Source organism: Halyomorpha halys, unplaced genomic scaffold (genome assembly GCF_000696795.3).
Source record: "Halyomorpha halys isolate HHAL.00 unplaced genomic scaffold, Hhal_1.1 Scaffold98.1, whole genome shotgun sequence".
Classification (NCBI taxonomy): domain Eukaryota; kingdom Metazoa; phylum Arthropoda; class Insecta; order Hemiptera; family Pentatomidae; genus Halyomorpha; species Halyomorpha halys.
Window position 1 is genome coordinate 871,112 of NW_027107309.1, and position 22,435 is coordinate 893,546.

The 22,435-nt window shown below is 28.2% G+C and overlaps 1 protein-coding gene across 7 annotated transcripts in view; it reads left to right on the plus strand.

The window, feature by feature from the left end:
• The window catches only part of Pde11 (Phosphodiesterase 11), a 295,736-nt gene that overhangs the window by 195,066 nt on the left and 78,235 nt on the right, over positions 1 to 22,435 (plus strand). The window contains exon 4 of one of the 7 annotated variants that reach the window (XM_014415313.2): positions 5,109 to 5,144. The exons of 5 other annotated variants lie outside the window; for them this stretch is intronic. Coding sequence is in view for 1 of the 2 variants with exons in the window: in XM_014415311.3 (XP_014270797.1) it covers positions 11,086 to 11,152 (67 nt within the window). In the remaining variant the exon portion in view is untranslated. Of the gene's footprint in view, positions 1 to 5,108; positions 5,145 to 10,986; positions 11,153 to 22,435 lie in introns of those variants that run through there. One more of the 7 variants, XM_014415311.3, reaches the window with a different exon arrangement.

Sequence of the window (22,435 nt, forward strand, 5' to 3'; positions counted from 1 at the left end):
ATGCTATCCGCCAGTGGATGGATATATGGCATTTATCAAAATATGCCAGTTCTAAAAAGATGACCTTAAAAATATTATATGTAATATTTTTTCTGTTGCTTTTTATTCCAAGTAAAAAAAAAAAAAAATGAAAATAATAAAAGAAAAATTATGTTTGGACTAGAAGATTCTATGCTTGAATAAACACTATATTTTATCCTTTGAATTTGGTAAACGTTCAAATTTGGTTTACAATTTAGTGTGTTAAATTATTTAATTATATAAAATCCTAAGTAGTTTCAGGAAGTGCGCAGATGAGGTAATTTTTGCGACATTTTGAAAATTATTTAAAGAAAAAATGCAAAGATGAAGGTTGAAAATAGTTAATGTGATCCATAGAATTGAATAGTGATGTGAAATTTAGGAAAGGTAACAGTAAAAAACAACTTTTTTTTATTTTTATCATATCTTCACTAGAAATAATTTCAAAATGATAATCCATATAATCAAAGAAAACTCTGCTTAACGTTGCTTATTGTTATCTATTTAATAGTTTTGGAGTTTTTTTTTAATTTCTAATTTAATTTTTTCAAAAATATTTTGTTCCGATTAGTTCAGAAGCTTACAACGAAATGATTTGATAAAAAAAAAAATTCTAAAAACAATAAATATTGTTTTTTCTAAAAAGAAATGGACGTTAATTATGATCTCATAAATTGATTTTTCTATGAATTATCTTATTTTCATTTCTTTAATTAGTTAATATAGAATGTATATTTCCCAAAATACTATTATATATATGAAAATCTGAAGATTTTTATACTTTTTTCTCTAAATGTATCCACAATGAGATAAGATAATAATAAAAAATTATGTTTTCTCCCATCTATTTCGTATACGTTCTTATCATATCAACCTCTCAACGTGTGGTAGTAAGTAAATTACCATTCTCTAGATTCAAAATATTTTTTTTAGTCCTCATCCACTTTGTATATTTATGAAAAAAGTTAATTTATTTCTCCCTTGGACCCTCTGATATATTTTTATCTCCCGCTGATAAAAGCCCTTGTTGAATCATGGCACGTGTTGCCCTCTCTGGCGGCATCTAGACATTCATTATTTTATCCTCCTCCTATTATATGGAATATGGAATAGTAAATAAACATACATATATTAGCATATACAGTAATAGCATACTGTAACCGTCATACTCGAAACTAAGGTTATTCATAACGTTGAAACCCTTTTTCACAGCAAACTGTTACGAAATTATATTATATATTACGAAATTATATTATATTATATATATTACGAAATTATATTATATTATATATAAGTTGTTAATAAAAACTCAAATTTTAAATGCATTTATAATAAATTGTTTTATAATTTAATAGTTTTAAATATTTTAGTAAAAATGATCGTATATTTCAATCAATTACGTTAAAAATAAAAATTATATATATTACACACGTAATTAAAGTTTAATAAAATAATTTTCTCTTTTTCTATTTTGGGATTTATTAGCCTTCTTACTGCAGTTTTCTTGTTTATTATTTTTACATTTGTGTGCCAATACTTTTAACGTTACGATAACGATGTCGGGGTTGTACATGCGTCAATACTTGAAAAAAAAGCTGTGTGTCATTTACAATGTTAAAAAGTTTTTAATTAATTAATGACAAATTTCAAACAAAAAATATGGTGATTTACAATCAGTCCGAATCTTTGAAAGTATTAGCTCACAAATGTAAAAATAATAAATAAACTGTGCAAAAGTAAAAAATCACCTTCGAATTATAAACCACTAAAAAAAGATTTGAAATTTTAAAAAATGAAATATGAAAAATTAATTTCAGAATCATAATCAGAAATTATTGTATAGAGGAATGTTAGAAAACGATGGTTGAGAAGAGATGTTAATAGAATGATGCCTTGATTCTTTATTTAGTTTTTCAAAGTTTTGAAAATAGTTATGTTAATTTTGTTGGACCCAAAAAGGTATTTCAACCTCAACGACTATGCATTGTTAATACCACGATTTTTTAATTTTATTTTCATACAGTTTCTTAACCGAAATTAGGTGTTATCTGTAATTCTTGCCACGACATTTAAAATAAATGTTTTTTCGCTATCTATTTAAGACAGACTTACAAAGATTTTATAAATATTTTGTATGAATTATGCTGACCTGTTGATTTATATTCCATATCGAGTTTTAATATATTAGGATAATTATTCTTGAGAGCAGACAAAAAAAAAAAAAAAAGATGTGTGAATAATTTTGGAATGTGTGGCATTGTTTTGGCATAATTTATGCAATGTATAGATCATAGATGTGAAATGAATATATATTGATGCTGCTGAATATTTAGTTGTCATTATAAAAATAATAAATTAATAAATCGTCCCTTAATGTATTCGCCAAAAAAAAATATAAATTAATGCTTCGTCCTCGTCCGACAGACATTTCGAAAATTCTTTTTAAGTCATTAAATATTAGTTTGTGAGTTTAGCCAAACTAAAAAAGAATTTTTGGTGATTTTGTAAAAAAATAACGTTATTATTATAACGTCAACGTGATGTGTGGATTTATATTCCGTCACCAGTCATCAAAGGGATTTGGTTCTAATTGTATAATTTATTTTGTGACGTAAGGCGCATTCTGAGCTGGTGTGATAGGATACAATGTAATTCGATTGTTTTTGGTCTCTAGCTTAATAAAGATTAACCTTCGATCACTAATTTATTAAAACGTTAATTGGGATTCCTCAAAAAGATTAATTTGAAAGTTAATTTATTCCTTACATGTTGTGGTTGCAATCAAAGTTAATGAATTCAGTCAATTAATTTCAATATAAAAAAGTCAATCCTTATCCGTTTTTATGTAGTAATGAATTCTTCATTAAGTGGAACTTCATGGCGGATGCATTGTCTTCAAGATTGTCTCGGATTTCTTTATTTGGTGGATTATGAGATTTTTTCCCTCCCTGTTGATTAGGTTTCAGAGTTCTGTGACGTAGGCTCATAACGGCTTCAGTATAAGGACCTATTGTTCTGTTGATGTGAGAAGAGCCCAAGAGGAGAAAAAAAGGCAGTTATTTCACCCCAATTTTTGATTACTTTAATGAAAACTATGTATTATTAATAGTCAGAAGTGATGAGTCTGCCAAGTATAGGTAGGGGGAATAAAAAATGGCGGCTGTTTCAAAGCGATAAAAAAAAAACTAATTTTTCATTCGGAGCTCTATATTTTAAAAAGTAGGAACAACACAAGAAAACCTAAGAGAACGTCATTTAAAGAAAAGTAACTTTTCTAAAATATGAGCCCTAATAGAGTTATTTACGTTAAATAGTTTTCGAGATATAGCTTTTTAAAAAGCAACATTTCATAAAAATGTACGGGACATACTAAAAAATCAGTAGTTAGTGAATTTATTTGAAAAATGTATATCTCAAAACCATTTGACGTACAGATGTCTATTAGCACTCAAATTAAAGCTAGTTTAATGAGCTGTAATGGTCCTTAATATAAGTTGTACTTTTGTTAATGAATATTCCTTTATATATATATATAAATGTTATCTTAAAAAATATCAGAACGTGAAAATGGTGGTTCATCCATCACTCCTTTTCATTATTGGTGTATTTTTGTTTTCAAATTATTTTTGAGCATTTAAATGAGCAAAAAAATCTACTCAGTCTAAGCTTTTTTTTTTTTAATTTCGAGCCTATGTTCATTGAAATTTTCATTAATTTTAGTTCAAAAAATGGCTATTTATACTTAGTGGTGAAACTAAAAATGAAACTAAATAAAAAAAAAAATCGTTTTTCTATTTGGTAACACAATTTATTAAACACAATCAGTTTTAATTTATAATATAAAATTTCTGAATCAGCAGCTATTGTTTAAAATGTTTTCTCTGATGAGAGGTATCTTGTGTATTTTATTCTTATAAGTAATATATGCATATAATAAAAAAATGTGCATGTATAATTGTATGGCTTAGTAACGAACGGACTCCTAAAAAGTTAATAAACATTGATTCTTCGTGTAAACATTTGAGGAGTAGGCCGAAACGTAGGTTTAAGAAATGCGTAAAGACTGATCTCATGGATTTCAATTTAGACATGTGTGCAGACACCGAATTTATATCAACTTCAAAGAAATGCCAATAATCATTTTTGATTAAATCAATCTATTGTATTTTTATAATTTTTTCTATAAAACAAAGTGTTTGTCAGATATTATAGTTTTTCTCGCAGGATTCTGACATCACTAAATAAAATACTATCTCAAATATTCTCTACTGTGAATAGGCCAGTCCCCGTTAAGGACATAGAATTTCATCACATCATTTATAAACTAATTAATAATTTATGAGCCTTTTAATCTTGGGAATTACTAAACACCTCTTGACTGGTGTTTTAATTTTGTTTCTAGTTAACAGTAAGCAGCTGAATTGTATCTTTTACCTGTTTGTTATTCCATTAATCACTAGTAAACAAATTTTCCTTTATCAAAGATATTTTCTTCGTTACTTATATTTATGTTTTAAAGAACTTCATTTTAATGAGATGATTTCATATTTATAGAACTATTGGATTTTGCCATATTTAACCAAGTGCCTAAATAATTAATCATAATCAATGCCCGAACTTTTAGTTCACAAAGTAAAGGGAAACTTTGGATCCAATATAGTCGAGTTAGCAGTGATAGGTAAATTAAGCAAGTTCTCAACTTTTGCCTCGTGGATAAGCTATCTCCTCCAGTAAAACGAAAGATGTGGAGTATTATTAACCATCTCATAATTACTTAAAAAATTAATCAATATTTAAAAAAAAAATAATTATACTCTATTTTCGGATAGAACTTAAAATATGTTTTTTTTAAAGAGAAAATTTTGATACAATGAATAGATTAAAAATAAAACAACAATAATAATAAGTAATAAGGAACATTGATGAAAATGATAATTTCGAGAAATTGTGATTAAGGTGTGCCGTATAACTTTTTCTAACGAAATTTTCAATCTTATAAATGAATTATTAACTAAGGAAATTTTGTATTTATTTATTACTGATTACAACTTAATAAATTTCTAATAGTGTTCTACTTTGTTTTTCAGGTAAGCGCTACGGAAACATATGTATGATTGTCTAAAGTAAGTCTAAAATTAAAATTTAATATTTTTTTTTATATGAGTTTAACTTAAATTATTTAATGGGATTATTTAAATAATTTCGTGATTGCACATTTTGGTTATTATTAAGTACTATAGTAAAAGTAATCTAAAATTTTTGAGTCCCCGTTTAGTTCTGTTACCAGTTTGTTAAGAAAATTTAGTACTTTTATTTTTAATGTAATATAAATTTTATAAAGTAAAACAGATCCTCTATATTAGAACAATTATTCCGAATTTTTCTCTACATTGATTGTCTGTTTAAATTCGTTAGAAATTTAATTACAAGGCAATTAAATATACATTAATAATTATTAGCATTAAGATAAATCTAATTTGAAAATGATTCGGTTTGTTTCAATCCTTCAGTTGTGTTAACAATATCGTCTCATTGTGAATTATCATTCATCAGGCATTATTTCATTCATCTCATGATAACGGTTGTTTTAATCATGTTATACGTCTTCCATTGTTTATCAGAACTGTTTGCTCAAGTAATGTAGTCGGGTGTACGTAGGTACGGCAGGTAAGGGTGTTAATGTAGGACATTAACACCTGAATCAATTCTCTTGACGTTTTTGCCCCGTCATTTCAACTAATGGCATATACTTGGAAAAACGATAAGACATTCATGACGTAGTTTATTGCTCTTTATGTACTAAATAATGGATGTTTAGTCATTATATCTTATGTTATAGGGATTAGTGCAATTACTTATTTTTCAATGGAGCAATGATAAATTTAAAAAAAATCAATCTGCTTATTATCGTTATCTGCGAAATATTGGAATATTTATTTCGTAAAAAAAAATTCTCTCATTTTGTTTTATTTTTTTAAGAATAATAACAGCCAAATAAACGTTTGGTTAGTTTTGAATAATTTCATTACTAATTACTACTATGTTTAAGATCTCTTTTATTGCAGAATAACACTGTTATCTTCGATTTTTTTTAATTACTTATTTTATTATTGTTTATATAGCTTAATTACTTTTTACGGACACTCTGAATGAAAACATTAAATTTCTTTTCCTGAAATCAAGATTATTATATGAATTTCTAAATAAGTAGTAAGTAGCAAACTCTGTTTGAAAAAAATGAAAAAACTTGATTTTGGTTTTTTGCTTTTGCCTTTTTTTGGGCTTAAAAGTTATTTTATTATAATTGTTTTGTTTTTTTCTATTGTGCATATAATAGGAAGAAATATTGTGCTGAGCGTATAATATTAGTTTAAATTTATAAAAAGTTAAAAAAACCAGAAGACGTTTCCAGTTAAGTAGATAATAATTTTTTTTGGTTGGAAAAGGCACGTCATTGTTATTTATTTATTTATTTTTTATCTTTTTAAACCTTTATATAAGAATTTATAGAAATTAAAAATTTTTTTATAGTTTTTATCTAAATATTTTCCTGCTTATGTTAGTTTATAATGTCTTTTTATACCCTTGAGCACTAATTTTCATATAAATAAATAAAAAAAAATATTTTATATGATCTTTTTCACAAAAGTTCATATTTCTCAGGCAGCTATCAGTACAATAATTTAATAGATTGGACTTAATGATTTAGCTAAATGGGATAAAATATTTTTTTTAGGGGAAAACGAGATATTCTTATGTTACTCTAAAAAAACATTTAAATATGAACCTTCATTGCTATCGAAAAATTTTATTTGCCGCTTGGTAATATTAATATTTTTTTTCTAAACCGGTTAGGTAAATTTATATTCAAAGTTTCGAAAGACGCTAACCTTATTTTTCTAAACAGATTTTTTTTCAGAAAAAATGACATAAAAAACAAAAATTTTAGTTATAATCTCTTTTTTTCATTTACAATTAAACGAATTTAAAATTCACCTGTGGCTTTTTAAATAGTTGTATATCCGATTTAAGTCTACAAACCATCTGCGACAACTAATGGCTAAAAATATTATTTTGCTTATTTGTTAGACCAATTAAGTTGCCCGATTTTTAGAAGCTATGATTTCAAAAAACGATGTACATTTCATTTATATTTTACTGTTAAAATTACAGTATAAATAACTATATACATATTATAATTATAATCAATATTATTCATCTTTTTGTATCCTATTGAAGTATAAAAACGCATTTTTTTTATAAATGCATCAGTACATCAAACGAAGTAATAAGTCATGTTGAGAAATCGCTCAACGTTCAAAAGTGGTCATGAGATCTTATGTATCTCTGCCAAGAAATAAATTGTCCTTTTAACTCGGATAATTTGTTAACACATCGGAGTATAATTATTCCTAAAGATTTACTAAAATTATTTCTGAAGATATACATATCTCTAGCAGTCGTGAATCGTTAAACTTATTTTAAAATTGTAAATGGTTTCAACTGGCTTGGAAGTATTTCTAAACTGGTGCTCTCTAAATTAGCGTTTAATGGTCCACACGTGCAATGCTGCAAAGTTACGGCTATTGAAATAATTGAAGTACAATCGATTATTGTTTAATAGTAATAATTTTAAATATATTTTTTCAATTTCTTGAGATTGGTAATTATTTATTAAATAAATCAAATTGTATCCTTGTATAGTCTCAACACTTTTTATTACATCAATAGTCAAAAGTTTCGGCCATCCTCAAGGACAATCTAAATATTTAACAGCTTATATTATGTATTCATTTGTAATATTTATAACAACAACATTATTACTAATAATATAACATACCTTCAATATAAATTCTCACCTCATATCAAAATTTAAAAATTGTTTTGCTGGCTATTCTGCCCAGGTCATTAATTATTAATTCAATCAGTCAAATTCACCCTATGAAAAAGTCAATTATTAGAGAGCCATATTTATTATTAATAAGCTTACCTAAGCTTATGATTAGTTACCTATTTTTTTAAAAATTCATAAATTTTTAAAACTTTTAATTTTCAAGTTATTAACACTATCACTACCATATAAACAAACTATTTATAACCTTCCACACACTCAGATCAGCCTTGTCTTTAATTTAATTCAAATTGCATTAAGTCATTGTTGGACTATTGATGTAATAAAAAGTGTTGAGACTATACATTTTGATTTATTTAATAAGTAATAATTTTAGTGAATTGTATTAAATTTATTATCGATGTACTGATCTAAATTAATACGTATCATCTAATATGCTTTTAATTTTTTTCTTCAATAATAACGTTAATACCTTATGTACAGATAAGAAAGTAAAATAAATAACAACTAAGATAAATAAATAAAACATCTTGAACGCAATCATAAATAAAATATAGTGATCCTTATATCTTTTGATTGCAGCTTGGAACAGCACCATTTTATTATGTCAACTAGTACATTAGTTGCGAAAGTTATGTACCACTCACATACTATTTTGCATGTTGTGTACATGTTACAGAAACCTCATCCATAAATTCGTTAATTTTACTGGCTGTAATTATTCTTCAACTTAGATACTTGATTTTATGAGGTTGGTGAAATTAATCGTCGGTTTCCTTTTTAGTTAACCTACATTCAAGAAGAGTTTATTAGTGTAAATCATGTTACGTAAAGCTATCAAACGTTCAGCTATGCCAGTCTGACTTTAAAAGCTGCTGAATTTCTTCTTAATGAGGTCTTTAAGAATTTATTATTGACTATAAAATCCTAAAAAGAAATAAAAAAGGTTAAGTATATGGTTATTAATTATAATTAATAGGGCTCAAAGGTCTACAGAAAATGTAATACATAAATCAAGTTTCTAAGTTATTAAGCCTACGATAATATCATAAGTAATAATATTTCATCCTATGAAATGAAATGAAATATGATTAAGAATCATGCATACTTTTTTATAACGAAAGCTATGAATATGAAAGTATGAAGCTATACTATTATAACTAATAATAGTATTAATTCATAAACGCAAGTTTACAAACACTAATAATTATTTTTGTATTATTGTATTAGCGACTATTATTAGTCGAATTATAGTAACTAAGAATTATAAAAGTATATTTCGGCATTGTACGAATTAGTGAAAATTACCAAATAAAAACTACGAGATTAATTGTACTGGTTCGTACTTGATTATTAAACAGAGCCCTGATCGTATGGAATACACGGGGTTTAGAATTCTAGATTGTTAGGTAGCCTGATTACTAGACAGCATGTAGTAACAACAGTAACATGATCAACCATGTTTAAAAATGTTGGTCATGTAAAAATCATTTTCGATTATTGTAAGAAGATAGTTGGCCGTATGAAGTAGATTGTATGTAGATAGAAACTTTTTATTAGATTAACAATAAGTAGTTTTCTTTTACTCTTTTGATGCCTTTATTGACCGCCACCTGGACTATCTTCCTACAATCATTTTCGGTTAAGTACGTACTTGACCAATGGTTACACAAGGAAACACGTTTCAGGTTTTTCTAAACTAGTCGAAGGTTTAGTTATCCACTTTTTTGTTGCTGAGTATCCAGGAGTGTCCCGATATATAGCTGTTCTTGAACTACAATGAAAATTTGATAATTTCAAGGGTTTTGAAAAAAATTATCGAAAAATTCGTTATAATATGCTTGGATATATAATTAAAAATACTTTTCATAGAACTGTTGAAATTATTGTTTCTCAATCAATCTACTGAAAGATTTAGCTCATTTAGAAAATTTGTTTATATAATATTTAAATTTGCGTTCTCAGCGGATAACTTCTCGCATCCGGACACAATTCTTACGTCTGGTCACTTATCTTCTTTATTTATTATCATCATCTTTTTTTTATTACGAGTGAACTAACGCGCGTTTTGAAATGCTCTTCTAGGAGACACCCATTCTTTAATGCAGGTCTCTGTGTTTGCCGATTGTTAGCGCAAAACCTGAATTTATCTAGGATAATTCATAAGCTTGTATTATTAGTATTTTTTTATCACTTAACTATCTAATATCCTTCAGGTCTTGAATATGTTGACATTTTTTTTTTCAAAGCAACTTTGGTTTGCTTAAATAATTATTATTATTCAATTTTGATCCCATCTATGTAAATCTATAGGTTTGATTAAATTATTATGACGGTAGCAGCGTGGTAACGCGCCTACCCATATATTGCGAGTTCGAGTCCCCGGCCCTATCTGGGATTTTTTCAAGTTTATAACTATACAATACTCATTCACAATCTCCCCCCGGGCATTTGTGAGGCCCGTCAGCCAATGGGAGACACTAAAAAAAAAATTTCATTTTCAAAAAAATTATTTTTTTTAGTTTAAAATTTTAGAAGTCATATCAATTTTTGCGCTTTTAGAGCCCGAAGTATATAAAATTGTATGTGAATTTTTAGTGTATTTAAATAGTTTTATTTATAAAAAAATTCAACTTATTACAGTATACTGCAAAGCGGTGTTTTATTGATTATAATTTGTTCGGAAGGCGCAATGGAGAATTCCATTCACAAACAAGCCATTGTTTGAATAAACCTTTACTTGGATGTTTTTATTAAAGTTGAAAGGATGTCTTTTGGAAGGTCACTGAGTAACTAATTCAAAGCTACTCTATTAAATGATAATTAGTTTGGTTTGTATAAATATTGATAACTTTAATCATAATATGTATTTAATTATTCTGATAATTTTTTCTAAAAATCGCATAGAGTTCAAATCTATATCTTACAGACTTGAACTGCTTCGCTATAATTATAGCTTTTTTTCTTTGTTAAAACTATAGGTACTAAACATTATTAGTGTCTGAAAAACAATAGTATTCCGTCATAGTTGTGTATATATTTTATATTTATACAACTGTGTTTGTTATGGAACTGTAGAGGATTATTCCCATGTAACTCAGTAGTTAAGCCATTATCTTCTCGTGAATAACTAGTGCTCCGTAAAATATAGGTTCCTATTTTGTACACCTTACTGCAGAACATTTTTCAAATCCTTTATCTGAAGTTTGAATATGGTCCGAAAATGTATCCTGAATTCAGTAGCCAAGGACCAAGAACTGGACAGCAACGAGCTCATAGGTAATTTACTACAATCTAACAGTTTCTAGACGAGTGGTCATCCTAGGTAAGTTGTTTGGTCAGCATAAAGATTTAACTACCTGATAATTCCACCTCTTGATCTTTAAACGGATTTTAAATGTTCATCTAAGTGCCTAAGTTTTTTTTCCGAGTCCAGGGCTTCCTTTCGTTATCTGCTAGTGCACGCTTGTTCTCTCATTAATGACATGAAATACTTTACATTTTTTATTTTAAGATTTTTTTATTACTAATTATATGAGTGATCCATTTGAATTTTATTAGCTCGCAGATAACAGATTGATTTAAAGACAATTTAGTCATTTCATGTGGTGTTTCATCAGGTTCGTTAATTTATATATTATTATGATTAAAACCACGAATTTATTGCAAAGATTGGCTTTTAAGCAGATAGAAAATTAATATATTTTTATACTTGTTCCTGGTTGTTCAATATATTATTGAGAGCAAGGATTAGAAATGTCAATTTATAATATATCGTGAAAAATAAATATTTTTTAATTTTGTTATTAAATGCTTTTTTTTTTTTTTATAGTTTTGTCATTGTTGCTATGGAAATAGGCAGTTGACGTCACACTACTGTTCATTTGATTTAGATTACATTTTTAATTCTACTTTGTTCTTAACTACTTTGTTTCATCATTTTCATATTCGTTACTTCATTTTGTTTTTTTTCCCGTATTCATTCACTTAGCTGACCTTACTCAAGCATATTATTATATTTTTGTATTTGTTTTAAATGTTATCTGTAAATTTTAATCAAATTTCTCATTCCAATTCTCAAGATGTATATATCTTTCCGTTGTACAAAACAACATTTTATTTAAGTTTCTCTTCTTAAAATTTCTACTTCATCATTATGAGAAATTATTGACCATTTTTTAGAACATATAAAAAAAAAAGTTTTTCTCTAGACTGTTTTTGCCAGGTAAATATATTTAATTTATATTCATAGAAATTCTGTGAATGTTGTTTTATTATTCTTTATTTATTAATAATTCGATTATTAATTATAGAAGTAATTGTTTTATTTGTAAATATTGTTTTAAGTATCGATTAATCGGAAATACCGTCAGTACTCTAAAGCCGATCGATTCACAAAAAAAATTTACATTTGACCGGTACGACTAATTTTATGGGTTCGTTGACTCAGTTGTGCAGTGTCAGTAAGAATTCCGATGCGTTGTCCAACTTCTAATTGAAACGTGATCTGTTTTCGAAAAGTTTGATAAGTTATATATGTTCTATTTCTTTCTTTTCTGTTTGTTTTATTTTTTTTCATTTTAATACAATTTGTATATTTAAAACTAGTGAATAACAATAAAATATTAATTTTATTATCAAAGTTTTAATTATAATAATTTAGGCTTGAAAATAAGTAAATGATGTGGACTAAAAACGCTGTCATGTGTAGAAACTATTATTGTCTAGAAAACTATAATTCATTTCGTTATCTTTTCTGACACTTCCCCGTGTTTGTTCAGTCCTTTTGATTATTTTGTCTGTCGTAGACATTAAAAGTACGCCCAACTCATTTGAAGAATTAACAAATTCACCCAAAGTTATAGTTTCAAGATATATTTGGATCTTTGACCTATAAAATCCATGAAAGTGATTTTAAAAAATATATCTTGTAATTAATTAGTGCTGTTGTTTGAACATAAAAATATTATTCGCGATAAATATGAGTCGAGCTTAGTTGAGAATCTTTAAGAACATAATATTTACTTGGGAAATTTCTGGTTTAATATATAATTTGATATTCTAGTTAAATTCAGTAAAATGTATTAAATATAGAGACTGGATTTTCGTGCAATTGTATTTTTGTTTCTTGGCTCCAAATAGAACCAAATCTCGACAACACATTTGAATCATGGCAAAGATGTTTAAATAATACTAATTTTAAAAATGTACATTTTGTGGTTTTTCCGCAAAATTGCCCGCTTTGATGTTTTTGGGCAAATTTACACAATTTTTGGAGGAGTATTTAGCAGTGGTTTTTGGGGTATGAAAAAGTCTCTGGAATAATCTAGTTATATAGAAAGTTCAGTATTATTTGGATGTTTGGGTGTTTTAACTTGGATACTCACTCTGCCTGATAACCTTCTGTCTGACTTTTGCGGTGACTAGTGGGAATTTCGTATTTTTATTTTTAATAAGACGTATTAAATATTTTTTTTAATCTTAAATAAAATGCCGATAGTGAATATACCAACATATTTTTAATCAAACTTATTAAAGTTGATCAACATTGATTCATTACTTGTTAGTTTTATGGTTCGTAATTAAATTCGCTTTTGAAAACATGAGCAGAACATCCTATTTGAAATTTTAGGAGAGCGGGAATTTCACGTAGAAGGATATTTTTAAATAATCCTTTCACTATAGTGCAAGGTATATTTTTTTCTAAAACCTAATATTGAGGATGTTTTAATAATCTGAAAACTTCCTGCCTTCATAATAAGATTATAAAATCATTTAATACAATTAGCTCCCAAATCTCTTCAATTATGAACAAAATTTAGGTTTTTGATAAAAATAGGATGTTTACTTAGATGTAGAGAGTGTTTAGTGAATTTCAGTTAATTTAATCAACGTTAGTTAAGCATTCCATGTATAAGTATTATAAATTAAAGAATAATATTGATCATTGCAAGATTTTAAGGTGTTTTATACACACTTTAGATTTTTACTGCAAGATTTTCATCAATATTCTGGAGCATCAGCGCATTTCGGTGCAAATTTGTTGAACTTTAAGTGATGAAAATTATTAGAAATGTTATATTTTAATTATATAGAAATATCAGAATTATGGAAAATTAGTAACAGAGTTCGGAATTCGGAAGCGAATAATTTGTAGCAATTCGATTTTTTTTTATACAAGAAACATTTATATGTTTTATTATTCAAATAAAATTATTAATAATTAGAGTTGAAACTACTGAGGACGCACGTGTTCTTTTAATGAATTGTTTTCATTTATCCAATAGTTCATTAGAGCTGTGAACTGTGGTCCTTCAAGAATGATCAGGAACAATATTTATTTATAAATAAAGAACAATTGACGAACAATTACAGGAATCATGTTCGCCCTAATTTTATAGTCTATTTAAGTTAACTTAAATTAGTTTGTAAATTTTACAATTGATATTTGTTTCTATAATCTATTTATTCTATTTCCTTATCCTAGAAACAGTAGAAGTAATTATTTATAATTAAAGAGCAATTGACGAACAATCACAGGAGTCATGTTCGCCCTCATTTTGTAGTCTATTTAGGTTTAATTTAACTTGTAAATTTAGATTTAAATTAACTTTTAAATTTTACGATAAACATTTTGATTTTTTTATCTAGCTATCGATTTTATTTCCTTATCATTTTTTATTTGTTTTGCTTCCTAACTTCCGTAAACATATATATTTTCTAATCACCCAAAAGTTCTGAACCGATTTTAAAGCTGTTATTTCAAAATTAAAATTGTTATTAAAATTGTTAATATCAGGTTAAAAGCTAAGGTATTGGGAACTTTTGTACACCCGGTAATTCTATATAGATCTCAGACCTGGTTGGCAACAGGAACTAATTATTAAAAAATTATTAAAAAAAAAGACATAGCTCTAATTTTCAAGATTTATGGTAGATATATTTTTTTTTTGTTATTTATTTATAAGATTTTTTTTATTCATTCATTTATTTTATTTTGTTTTAGTATGTATGAGATCATTCATCATTATTAACTATTCTCCACAACTGTGTGGCAGATTGTAATATCTATCAATAAATAAAAAAGTATTTAAAAAAAAATGTATTTATTGCTATTTACAACTATACATCATAATACATTTAGTAAATTTGATCCCAGTTAAATTGGAGTGTTACAGGCGTGTAGAGAAACTACCCATTGGTAGCATTCCAATGGCGTTTTACATTAGCATGTCTCGTGACCATTTTCTTTTAACGTGCATCTGAGGATTGTCAGGAATGGAAGAGGAAGCAAGGTTAGAAACAAGTGGGTTTGGGTGGTTAGGGAGTTTGTAATGTAAGATGTGATATATGTATGATATGTGTAAGGGTTCGGGTTAGATCGGTTGCATATGGAACATTAAGTTCTTTATGTATGATTTTATTTGTGACAAAGTAAGGAGCATTGAGGATTTTACGAAGGATTTCAGATTGCAATGATTGGATACGAGAGGAATTCGAAGGTTTAGTGAAGCTCCAAAGCTCATCTCCGTATGTCCAGTTTGGCCTTATTACAGTCATGTAGATCAGTCTTTTGTAATGAATTGGAAGTTTAGACAGTTTGTCCTGTAAGTGCTGTAAAAGTCGAAATCGACGTGCAGTTTCCTGTCCTCTTGAGTGAGGATTCCAGGTTAGTGAATGGTAGAAAAAAAAAAAAAAAAATTACCACACCGGCAACATAAAAGTACAATCTAGAATTAAAATCTAATTATTCCTAAAAGAAGCATATCAACTGAAATGGAGGTAGGCTGCGTTTGTTGCCAGACATGACACTAAGAGATGGTCTTCACACTACAAGATGGCTACATTGTGAACTTAAGAAATGCAGAGAAAGACCAATTATAAGATGGCGAAACGAGATTGTGCTAGTGTTTTAGTAGTGATAGTGTTTATAGATTCTTTTTGTTTATAAACCAGGCTCCTATTTCCGAAATGAGAGGCTTTTTGTTCTTTGAAAAATGGAAATAATGCAGTTATAATTGTTATTTATATAAAGAATAAATGCCCTTCGAAACAATAAAAAAAATCATTGAATTCGGACAATTATTAACGAAGGTATTGGATACTGAAAGTTTTACTTATATTAGAGCAATTTTGTTATAGAATTAGCAGTCAAGACATAAAAATTATAATATGTACGTAAATATTTAATTTTAAGTAATTTGATATCAAACTTTCAATTGGGTAAATTCAAATCCATATATAATACATACCCAAATAAAGCAGTAGATAGTTAAATAAAGAAGACAACCCTTCGCCTGTTCCTAAAAGGCTCGATTCCTCCCTGAAAGCTGCAATTTCCATCCAAATTTCGACAAGTTCTTCGAAAGCGGCAGGACTTACTTCGAAGAAGTTTCCAGGAAGTTGCAGACAGGCAGGAGATCCCCCGGGGCGGATGCGAGGACTAATTATAGGATCCGTGACGGGTAGCCTGCATCTGTCTGTCACACGCGTCTCCATCACGCCTCTCATACTCACCATTCAACTAACTTGCTAGCTCACCGTCATGTTTTGTTTTGGGTTCACTCTTTTTTGCATCTCCTTGTTTATAAGTATTCCCAATGCCACATTCCTGAGGGCAGGATCGAGTTTCATTAGTTTGGTACTTCACCTTGATGTGGTGAATGAATTTTTAACTTAAAAAACAGAGTCCTTTAAAGGTATTTATATTTAGTTTTTATGTGATAACTCTTGATTTTTACAAATTCACATCCATTTTACTTCAACTAACCATGGTTATTAACTGTAAATCGAAGGAAATAATTGAAGCAAGAAACATAGTCAACACGGAACAAATTATTAAAAAGGATATTAGGTGGATCTTAACGTAATCAATCATTGTCTTATTAATACAGGAGCGTTGTTCATAAAATCCAGTTCGTATAACATACATCTGCCAATGATTTTAAACATTAGTTTATATAACTCTTAACACCCAAACGAATTTCTAGTTGTTCTAAAACTTACTCATTAGCTAATAAATTTAATAAAGTGACGAATTAAGCATTTTTTGTTTTCCACCGATAATTCCTAACCTGTGCATCCCAGCGAAACAGTAATGGTATAAAAAATTTAACAGCATTAAATTATGCGTAGAAAGATTATTATAACGTATTAAGTCGGTCAAGTAGTGTGTCGTAAACCGTAAAAGAAAATTTAGCCCGAAACTGTGGTATAGTACTTATAAATCAAGTTTGGGCAAGATTTGGAAAAAAAAAAAAATTGAATTTTTGTATTCGATTGTTTACTGCATACTACTTAACCGAATTAATATGCTATGTTACTCATCTGATGCAGACTTTAATGCTGTTTGATAAGGATGCACTGTTGAAGAATTATCGACAAGAAAATCAAAAAGAAATACCTAATTCGTTACTCCATCAAAATAATTAACTATTGAGTTTTAGTTGCTTTTTAGTTAACTTTTTTAAAAGTATATATTACTGAAAAAGGCTTTTCAGATTAGGTTAATATAATATAATAATATATTAGGTTTTTTTCTGACTCTGTTAAAACCGTTTCTTATCATTGTACGAATGTCTATTTTATGTTTTTATTTCTATTAAATTAAACACATACAAAAAATATAAAAATGTGAATATTTTATTGTAAGAAATAAGTAAAACGGTATAAGTACAACATTTTGCACAAAATTCGAGAAAAAAAATTGTTTTTGGTTTCCGGCTTAAAGCATGCTACTTAACCGAATTAATAAGTTATAGAGCTTATTTGACTAAATATTTAGTGGCATTTTAATTTCTAATACCATAAATATTTTGCTGAAATATACGGTTTAGTATTATCGGACAACAAAAAACAAAAAATAAAAAGACCTAATTCGTTACTTTATCAAATGATGTTTAAATAAGAGTTTTAGAAGTACTCGAAAATGCATTTCCGTGTTAAGTATGATAGAATCTAATTTTTAAGATCATTTGCAGATCTATGTTCTACTATGAGATGGATTTTATGTATCTTAAACTACTGGGATCGCTGGCTTTGGTGAATTATTTATTTATTCTCTTATAAAAACAATTTTCTACAATAAATAAATCTCTTCATACTAGCGATGGATGGACTCTACGATCGGGTGACCGTGTTGTGTTGTACACCCCGTCTATAAAGTGGATACCTTTAATTAGGTTGGAGATTGTCTTTGTGGTTCATTATGAATACAGTGTTAATCACACCCACGTTCGCAGATAAGGCCATACACTCTCATTTTGTAGTCCACCACATCCATATATTATGTTTCAAAATCGTTATTCCACAAGTATTCAGTATATCGTTATTCCACCAGACACACGGTGTGGATCATTGACAAGGATCGTCAAATATTTATAAGGTAGATATGGCGGTGAACATAAGAAGCAAATATTTGCCGATATATTTCGAGGCTTGAAACGAGTGGGTCCTAACTAAACTGTTGGCCTAGGCACAGTTATTTTTTAACAAGTTACGAGGCGAAGACTATCCATGGGTTTTTAAGGTACATTTCTTCTTTCGAAAGTTCTCTGAATCTAACCGATAAAATTCTTGAAGCGATATTTATTAAGATATAAATAAAAAAACCGTAAAATGTTTGATAAAAAAAAAATGTATAATAGAAAAGATGAAAAAAATTATTCTTGACACAATGCCTCCTGAGGTTGACATTATGGTACAGAAGCAAGCCCTAATGGGAGCTACAGTAATTAATTAGTTAACCATAGTAAGAAAGTGTGACAGTAAAATTTCTAGATACTTTGTTTCATCCATGGTAAGTAATTGTAACAGTAAAATTCCATAATACTTTTTTCATCCAAGGTAAGACAGTGTAACAGTAAAGTTTCCAAATAATTTGTTCTAGTTCATCAAAGATTTAACTTACGTACGACGGAGATTAAGGTGATCTGATGGGATTTGTCAGGATTTATTTTGATTCTCCAGTTTTGACACCATTCTTCAATAGATGTGTGTCTGTAGTGTTTTTGATGCATTAGTTGGGTCTTTGTTTACAGACAGTATACATGTGTCATCAGCGTATGTTGTGAGGACTGTGTTAGGGTGGGTTGGGATGTCAACTGTATAAACCGTATAAAGAATGGGACCTAAGATACTACCTTCAGGAACACCGGCGGACATGGAAAAGAGAGATGAGTAGGCTAGGTTATGATTTACTTTAAAGGTTCTATCAGTGAGGTAGGAGCGGATTATAAGGAAATATGTAGGGGGTAGGAATTGACGAAGTTTATAGAGCAGACTTGGATGCCAGACTCGATCAAAAGTTTGTTCAACATCGAGGAAGACTCTTGTGCAGACCATTCCGCGCTCCAATGTGGAAGATATGACATCAACCACTCGATGACTCTGTTGTATGGTAGAATGAGATGTTCTAAATCCAAACTGGTGGTAAGGAATAAGATGATATAAGTCAAGGATTGGATAGAAGCGTTTTAATAAGGCTATTAATTCTAAAAATTGTTTTACACTGATTCCCTATCATGGAATATGGATTAAATTTTCATCAAATTTTTTTTGTATAAATAGATTGAATCTACTTATCGTCCATCTTCTATTAAATTTAAATTATTTTTACCCAAGAATTAAGGCATAACTTTAAATATCTATTCAATTTTGAAGTCGGATGTTAGTAAATAATTGTTGATCCCGAAGAGTTACCAATCATGGTGTGTGTAGTTTGTTTTGGCTTTTTGTCTGTCTGGCCATGCGATAATTTTAGCAGTTGGCCGTCTACCCGCTCGGGTCGTAGTTGCTAATAATAACACCATTTCAAATGTCAATTTTGAATTTATTTATTATTTTGGCCTCGGGCCCAGCGATTTTTCAGGATTATACATTCATACATTACTTTGAGTATTATTAATTATTTTAAGGATAAAATTCTCATGCATCTTGTGAGCTTATTAATATATACTTGTGAAATTCCCATATCCTTTAATTTTTATGATTTTAGTGATTTTTATGACTTTGCTGTCTTTAGGTATCCTGGGTTACTGCATTAGTATACTGTGGTATTTTAAATCATATTGTTTATTTAAATTATTTTGTTAGATTTACCTAGATTTCTTTTATAATCTTTTAAATACTAACTTCGTACTTTATAATAAAAATATGATGAGTTGAAAGGAGTTCGTTCATAGTGTTGAAACTTAAAGGAAGTCCATTGAGATTTAATTACTTATTGGAAAACATTTCTGGCTGTTCTAAACTTTTACTGATTAACTAATTGATTTGATCAAGAAACTAATTAGAGTTTCTTTTTTTTTTTACCAATAATTTTTAATTCCTAATACCAATTTTTTTTTGTCTTCAAATTTCTCAAAACCGAGAGGTATATAGGTATAATAATATGGATCCAAGCTTAACACATTTTGGGCAAAATTTGAAAAAAAAAAAAAATGAATTTTTGTTTATGATTGTGAACAACATACCACTTGACCAAATAATAAGTCTTATACTTATACGACCCAAAATTTAATGGTATTTGATGTCTTACAGTATATCTGTTTCGTTGGAATTAACGGCACTACAGATGAATTAAAACTTAACACGTTTGGGGCAGAATTTGAGAAAAAAAAAAATTTCCAGTTTACGATACTCAATTAATAAGTTATAGAACTCGCCGCTCTAAACATTCAGTGCCGTTTTTTTTCGAATTATCAGGGGAAAAAAATCTCTTTAGTGAACTTGTTGACTGTACGAATTACTTTGTTGTTAATTGTTTTCATTTATAACATGTCTCTATTTGTTTTTTTGTATTTCTGTTAAATACAAAATAAACAAATAAGCGTGTGAACTTTCCACTCAATAATTCTTAAATTCTTTTAATTTCAAATTGAAGCCTTAAACAATCGGTACTCGCACTAATTGATTTGATACTTAAAACTTAGTTGCACTTGATGATTAAAGTATTTTATCAAGTTGATAGATCACGTTTTTTTAATTGTTTTCGCCTGAAATTTTTATGAGTTAAGGCTTATTGAATTATTAATTGCATATTTTACATTTTAATTGATGTTTTATTCAGAATGATAGATATTATTCTTGTTCTTACAACATAATAACCCACTGTTCCAGTTTCCCAGTAAAACATAATTTGCTTTAAGTTATAGTACTAAGGAATAACGCAGTGAATACAATTTACGGAAACCCTTCATTAACCTTCTCCATTGTAAATGGGAAATCATGCCGATTTTATTTTCACAGTGGTCTGTCTAAATTTATATAATAATATTATAGGAGTTCTATCAATGGTTAGATTCTCCACATGTTTGTATCATATCATTATATCGCTTACAGGAAATTTACTTGATGTATATATGATTTATACAGTTGTAAATGGCAATAAATAAATTATTAAAAATAAAAAAACCATTAATAGTCATCAACTATACATAGTATAATAATTTTACATTTAATAAATTTTGTGCATTATTTTGATTCAGCTTTTATTGACACAAAAAACATTCAGCATGTTATTTCGCTTGTCGTAAATAATAATTGCCATATAAATTCTTGAGCTGTTCCTTTTAACCTTGGGCATATTTCCTATACCATTGTTTATTGTCTTTACTTATATAGACGTTATTTTATTATGCCAACCAATAAATAGTTCAAAAGTATTTAATTTGAGATCTTGGAAACTGCGTTATTTTTTATCTCACATATTGAGGAACTTTTGAGTTCGAGTTTCGAGAAACGTAAAAGCATTCCAAGCTTAAAAATGAGGCAAACTCTCTTAAACTCTGTAATTAAAGTTCTGTCAGTAATAAAATTGTAAAAAATATTTCTTATGGTATTTCAATAAGGCAAAGAGGTTGAAGCAGGTTATTTAGGCTTCACATCCCAGCCGACGTAGCTCTTAAAACCCAGGTTCTCTAAATTGTGAGGTTAGTCTCTGTATTTAGAATAAACTTTCATCCCTAATTAATCGTGAAAACATAAAGGCATACAATACTTTGAGCACTTAATATCTTATCCTTTTTTAATATTTTTATCCTGTGAAAATACCGTTCTACATCTCAAGGAAAACAATAATATGGGGGTAAATTGATTTCGTGACGCGAGGATGAAACGGAAATGGTAGAGGAGACAACGCAGGTCAATTCTGGAGGGAGGGGATTTTTATATTGTAATAGGAATGTAGGAGCTTAGTAGAGTGAATAATCCCGGTAATGGCGATCCGATTTTATAAGCTCCTGTCTCCTAATAGGTGAGTGTGAGCTCCTATAACAATATTAAAAAAGTTCTCTGCTAAAATTAACTTAGGATATAGCTGTATATGCTCTTTTCTATTCTAATTTTAATTATTATTCTAAAACTAATAATTATCAGCTAAAATAATAATAATCTTCCATCAGAGGAAGGGAATGCTTGAGCATTATTAATTAAATTTATTCTTTATTATTATAGTTGTTTGAGAGTGGTTTAGTTTCTTTTTAAACAATTTTGATCTCTTTTCTCTCAACTTTATTCATTTTAACATCCGACGTTTCGACCTCTCAGGTCATTCTCAAGGAT